Genomic DNA, 5,993 nt, shown 5'->3' on the forward strand with positions numbered 1-5,993 from the left:
TCTCCTACCCGGCGCCCCTTCCCCCCTCCCTCTTCCTCCTCTCTCGTCACTTTGAGAAGTCGATGGTCATGTTGAATCCCTCGCAGAACAAGCTGTCCATCTTCCACGGATACTTCAACCGATAGCACCTGCTCCCCAAGTCACCACGTTCCCAGCCTCAACCTCCCGGGGAGGGGAGCAGCCTTCCCCCTCCCCGCCCCTTCCTCCTCCTCACCTCATCAGGCTGGGGCGTGAGGAGGAGGTACCCTCGTACTTGCACCAGGTGCTCATGGATTCCACTAGCAAGCAGCAGCGATCAGTCACACGCGTCCTCCTCCCGCTCGTCCTCACTCACGGTAGGAGTTGACTATCCCCAGCCCCATTACTTTGTCGCACGCCCGCTGCTTCCTCGTCATTGCCAGCTGGTCAGGATCCCAGGCGTGTGCCCTCGCAGCGAGCAGGCTACGAGCTCCAGCAGGAGTCCGTCGCCTCCTTGTCGAGTTGATCGCCGTAGTTGTCAAGTTGGAGCACCGCTGCTTCAACCTCGACGACGAGGACTTGGATCGCGTCATCTTGTCAACGATCCCCTTGAGAGTTTGAAGCTGAGAGGTCAGCTCCTCGAGCGACTGCTTAATCTCCTCCGCTCCAGTCAACGACACTTCCTCCGCGTCCATCGTCACCTGCAATGACTTGACGCTTTCAAGCACACCACTCCACACACCCTGCCCCTGTGACCAGAAGGCCTCCTCGTCTCGCTCGTGCATGGCGAGGGAGGCGCAGCCTCCGTCTCCCATCCTCTGTCGGAGCTGCATGAATCTTGACTGCAACAATGACCCGCCGCGCGCGCGTTCAACCGTCACCGCCGAGTAAAGCAGATGAAGTTGTGTGGCTACGAACACACCACCTAGAATAATTGCCACTAACCTCCCCGGCCTTCGCTTCATCTTCCTCTTTTCAAGTTCTACCTTGCAAGTTCATGCACTAGCTAGAGCTCCCGTTGCGCTCCGATCCTCCTTCTCATCCTTCTCCTCCTCCTCCTCTCCTCATCTGCGATCCGCCAGGCCGCCCACGCCTGCCATAGCCGCTGTTTGCATCGAGGGGTGGGGTGGTATACCCCTTAACAAGTAAGAAATCATACCAAATAGTTCACTCAAATGATATGGACTGGTAGTTACATCTCATAATGAGTAAAATGAAAGATTGTCATTCGCGAGATAGCAAAGATCCAGTTCGCCTCAGAGTCTTTGCTAGGAGAGTATTGAGGACAGAAACATTCGCCACATTCGGAACCCGGTCAGTTCGGAACCCCTCTCTATCATTCGGATTCCCACGGTGTGACAGTCATGTTCTGATAGGATCATCATGGCATGCTGAAGCCTGCCCCCACTGACGCGTCCCCGGCGACCCCACAGGAAGGCCCGGCCGGGCCTCTCAGCCGGGCCCGCCGCCGACTCAGTGCTCTGAGTCCAGTAGAGTCCACTGGCAGCGCAGCCATGACTCACGTGGTGACCCGGCCGGTGAACTTTTCAAGTACAAGTTTGAAAACTTCCTCACCCCCCTTTATTCAGGGTTTTCATGGTCAAAAGGACCGGTACCACAAAGTCACACGAAAAAAAAAGGCTCCCATCGGTTCAATTTACCGACTACCCTGGACTTTCCTAATCATTCATGCTGATCAGGGGGGGTAGGGTATCCTTGGTCATATACTCAGGGTGGGGGTAGTCAGGGGACCAGGATTCTTCCCTAGGGAGGTGGGGGTGATCAATATGATGAGATGTGGTGGAGGTAGTCAACAGTTCTGTTCGGGGTGGGGGTCAGGCCCGTTGGGCCGATTCATGTCCAATCGGAACAGGACTGGAGGGTAAAAGAAATGGCGATGATGGCGAAGAAAGATTGCGAAAGAGAGGAGGGAGCTTGAAGGTCTTACTCGCGTCATCCCATCACATCTCTCCATTGTGTATCGAATGATTGAGAGCAAGGAAGGAAAATAAGATTGGTTCCCTCAAAGAGCACTCACAGTTGTTGTACATCCTCGTCAAGATGGGCTGCGGGTCCTCTAAGGCAGCGCATGCAGAGGCGCCTCAAGTCAAATCTGGCGATGAACCAGAGGAAGTGAAGGATGCCGAGGAGCCTCAAGTGAAGTCTAGTGATCAAGCGGAGGAAGTGAAAGAACAACACAAAGGAGGGGAACAGCGGATTGCCAGTCCTGTGAACGAGAGCCCAGCGGTGGAAGAGAAAGTCTACGTGCAAGCAGCTATTTACGGCCCTCCTGGATCGAACAAGTCGAATCTTTGTGAGCAACTCGCAGCTTCGATAGCACAAGGAGGTCTAGGTACCCCTCCTCCACACCCCTTCCCTGCTGCCTCCTCGACCACTTTCCCTGCTACACCTGACGTGACGTGACGATGATCTCTAGGTCTCCGGCACTTCACCATGGGTGAGATTCAAAGGATGGCGATCCGAGGGAATACCGAACTCGGTCCGAAGGTGATGAAGATGAAAATTATTTCACTCTGAGAGAGAGAGGGGGGAAGGGAGGAGGAGAGTAGAAGAACATAGGGCAGGAGGAGAGGAGAAGACAAAAGAACAAGATAGGACACGAGGAGAGATTAGCCTGCGATGATGATGAGGGATGGTGCAGGTGAAGCAAGCCATGGCTGAGAAGTTCAAGAAAGACAAGGATGCGAAAGACAAAAGCTTCAAGGGGCAGCCCTCCGGACCCTCTGATGAGTTGAACGCGCAAGTGATCGCATGGGTGCTGGAAAATCAGGAAAGCCAGGGGGAGGAGGAGGAAGGAGGAGGAGGAAGGGGGGGAGGGGGGGGGGAGGGGGAAGAGGAGGAGGAGGAGGAGGAATGGGGGGGTGCCGGGGGGTTGACGAAAGTTTGTCAGAAGCCGGAGAACGGTTGGATTCTTGACGGTTATCCCACGACCATGGAGCAAGTAAAGAGCCTGAAGGAACAGGGTGAGCATTTGATGGGAGCTTGTGGGTTGTTGTGATAGATGCCGCAGGTATTGATATCCAACAAGCGGTGATCGTAGTAACACCTGACGCTGAACTCGTTCGGTCAGGAGGAGGAGGAGGAGGAGGAGGAGGAGGAGGAGGAGGAGGAGGAGGAGGAGGAGAAGGAGGAGACTTTGGTAGGGTTCAGGGGTTATGAGGAGGGAGATATGAGTAGAGGACGGGCAGGAGGAGGAGAGGAGGAGGACATTGTGGCAACGGGTTTGTGAAAATGACTAGAAGAGACGTTTTTGTGCCTTGAAAGTTCGTCAACTCAATCTGACTTCAGGTTGATGACTGGGAGGAGGATGGATCTCGAAGAATCAAAGATCTACCATCTCGAAGGTGGTCCCCTCACTGCTCTGACCTGCTGTGACATGTTCTTGTCGCCATGTTAGGGATTGGGGGTTATGAAAAGCCTCCCGAGGAGGTTCGACAGATGTCAATCCCTTGCATCGTGACGGTTGACTCGTGGGTTGATCAGATCAAAGATAGATTGGTCCAGCGCAAAGATGACCAAGAGGAGAAAGTTCTGGAGAAATTAAACGAGTACCATGGTAATGATGTTGAGACATCAGAATCTTGTTATGACATGCTGTTCGCACTTGTAGCTGTGTTTGACCAGGTCGAGAACTTGTTTCCGCAAGTTTTCAAGGTTTTGCAGTCTCAGAAGACGGTCTCTCAGAAGGTGATGATTGTTGTCAGGTTGACGGAACTCTCGATTTGACTGAGACGATCCCGTCGTTGTTGAGGTTTATGAAGAAACCTCAGAAGACAAGTGCGGTGAGGAACTGAGAGAGGTGTGGTTTGAAATGTGAGATGTTTCTGTTTGTCAACAAGGCCAAGGACGGCAAGTCTGGCAAAGATGCCAAGAGCAACGGCAACAACCATGAAAAGAAAGTTGAGATCAGGTCTGAGGGTGGCGATGAAGCGCAGAACAAGAAAGACCCAACAAGAGGAGAAGAAGACAACAATCCTGTATGATCACACGTAGAAAGCCTTGGTTAGATGACGATATTGTGTGCTAAGGTGTCCGGAAGCAGCCATGTAAACAGCAACGATGCTGAAACAGGGAAGAAAGACGAAATTAACGAGGAGTGAACATGGTTGAAACGACTTCAATCAGGCGATTGGATTAGAAAGACATATTGGCTGTGGTTGAACGTCATGTTGCACCTTTTTACCTTCCCGCGGAGAGTTATCATACGAAAAGCATGTAAATGAAAAGATTCAAGATAGTGATGGTGATAACGATTAGAAGCTCCTTCTTCTGTTCTGTAGATACCACAAAGTGTCAAGAGACCATTCTCAACATGCATCTTTCACCGATATTGAAAGTTCCAGGGAACGTGTTGATTTGTTTCTGAATATCATCCATCATGACCCTTTCCTTGGCCTGCGTCGAGCAACTTGTAACTGCAAACTCACGCTCCGCTCCTCTCACCCGAACTTGCTCGTCCCCCTGGTTTTCATTCAGCTCCTGCAAGGAGTGCAGTCAGAGTGGATATGACATGTTTGCTGTAGCACACACCGCTTGCAGCTTGTGGAATTGAGTTCTGATCAGATTCATCTGACGTGTTGCGAGTCAGTGAAGAGGTGATGGTGGTGGGAGGGGCAGACCTGATTGTGTCTCTCCCTGTTGTGCTCCTCGATCTGATGGGAAGAAGTTAGAAATAAGTGCTCTGCGACTGAAGAATGAGGGGAGAGAGGAGAGGAGAGGAGAGGAGAGGACAGGACAGGACAGGACAGGACAGGACAGGACAGGACAGGACAGGACAGGACAGGACAGGACAGGACAGGACAGGACAGGACAGGAAAGAACAGGAGGGGAGAAAGGAGATATATTGTAAGTGAAATAAACAACTTAAGTCAATGTTGCATCATCATCATCATCATCACCACCACCACCACCACCACCACCACCACCACCACCAACAACAACAACAACAACAACAACTACATCAACCATCATCATCACCGTCATTTTAATTCCTTCTTCTCACCTCTTGTTGTTCAGTGTGAAACTTCAAAGAGGCCTTTTGCAGCTGTTCCAATCGTTCTTCGAGCTTTTGGGTCCTTAGAGCATGTTCAGCGCGCTCCTCGCATCTCAGCAAGAGTTGTACAAGTAAACATTTGACGAGCTCAGCAACGTTCGATGATGCTGGCGCGATTCATGAGACAGGATGGAGTGAACGACTTCAAAGGTGAATGTTATCGGCATCCCTGACAACAAGCATGAATGTTGTAGGACAATCTTTCTTTGAGTAACCATGGTCGTCGTGTATCTTCCAATCGTTCCCGTACATCTTGCAAGGAGATGTCATGTGCTCACATGTAGTACAAGCAGACAAGAGACATGCAGTGGCAGTTTTATCTGAACGTCGTCCATGAGCAGAAGCTGGAACAAATGTATCTGTGAGATCCCTGCACATGAGAATCGTCAGTGAGATGTCGACAAAGAGAACAGACGCTCTTCCTAGCACTGTTGAATTTGCGAACAAGTTGGATTTTGGCGCCATGAGGATGAAACGGATGGACATGTCGAAGATGTCTTCGTTCTTGGGAATGTGAAGCTGTTGATTTTTGATAACATCACAACCATACCCTAGCAATCCTCCCAACTCTCCTCCTCCTCCTCTCTCCTCCTCCTCTCTCCTCCTCTCTCCTCCTCTCTCCTCCTCTCTCCTCCCCCTCCTTGCTCCCACCCTGAAAGCACCTTCCTCTCCATATCCCCGGCCCTTTGTCTCTCCTTCCACCTCCTCCTCCTCACCTTGATTTCTTCACTCCAGATGGGAAAACCATTGTAGACATCTCTTACCGAGCTTCTCGCCTTCTCACTGTCCCAAGTCACCCGAGGAGGGGGGAGAGGTGCTGCTCACTTTGATTTCTCCTCCTTGATGAAGAGCGAGGCCTCGACAAAACAGCTGCTGACTGAGCTGAGCAAGAAAACATCACATGCTCTGCACCATGGGCAACATGCAAATATTTCACTTCTCCCAGAATGATGAGCTCAAC

The 5,993-nt window shown here is 51.5% G+C and overlaps 3 protein-coding genes across 3 annotated transcripts in view; 1 reads left to right on the plus strand and 2 right to left on the minus strand.

Annotated features, from left to right (window-relative positions):
* Nucleotides 1-46: 46 nt before the first annotated feature.
* GUITHDRAFT_122738 (hypothetical protein) lies at nt 47-791 on the minus strand (the record flags this gene model as incomplete). Its single annotated transcript, XM_005817979.1, has 3 exons — nt 47-128; nt 215-278; nt 335-791. 3 exons carry the CDS (start codon nt 789-791, stop codon nt 47-49), a joined length of 603 nt encoding a protein of 200 aa, XP_005818036.1.
* Nucleotides 792-2,019: 1,228 nt separating this feature from the next.
* Nucleotides 2,020-3,962, plus strand: GUITHDRAFT_149523 (hypothetical protein; the record flags this gene model as incomplete). The annotated part of the gene is made up of 10 exons (XM_005817980.1): nt 2,020-2,311; nt 2,396-2,466; nt 2,621-2,722; nt 2,870-2,942; nt 2,990-3,044; nt 3,268-3,323; nt 3,377-3,535; nt 3,590-3,666; nt 3,731-3,778; nt 3,819-3,962. The coding sequence occupies 10 exons, from the start codon at nt 2,020-2,022 to the stop codon at nt 3,960-3,962; spliced, it is 1,077 nt and encodes a 358-aa protein (XP_005818037.1).
* A 217-nt stretch (nt 3,963-4,179) lies between these two features.
* Nucleotides 4,180-5,993, minus strand: part of GUITHDRAFT_122740 (hypothetical protein) — a gene marked incomplete at both ends in the record, with an annotated part of 4,449 nt that continues 2,635 nt past the window's right edge. Inside the window, 10 exons of the mRNA XM_005817981.1 lie at nt 4,180-4,253; nt 4,305-4,374; nt 4,423-4,458; nt 4,510-4,548; nt 4,599-4,631; nt 4,982-5,054; nt 5,283-5,402; nt 5,448-5,551; nt 5,749-5,815; nt 5,858-5,914. Of these exons, the coding sequence (XP_005818038.1) occupies nt 4,180-4,253; nt 4,305-4,374; nt 4,423-4,458; nt 4,510-4,548; nt 4,599-4,631; nt 4,982-5,054; nt 5,283-5,402; nt 5,448-5,551; nt 5,749-5,815; nt 5,858-5,914 (673 nt within the window). The remainder of the gene's footprint in view (nt 4,254-4,304; nt 4,375-4,422; nt 4,459-4,509; nt 4,549-4,598; nt 4,632-4,981; nt 5,055-5,282; nt 5,403-5,447; nt 5,552-5,748; nt 5,816-5,857; nt 5,915-5,993) is intronic.

Source organism: Guillardia theta, assembly GCF_000315625.1.
Source record: "Guillardia theta CCMP2712 unplaced genomic scaffold GUITHscaffold_425, whole genome shotgun sequence".
NCBI lineage: Eukaryota > Cryptophyceae > Pyrenomonadales > Geminigeraceae > Guillardia > Guillardia theta.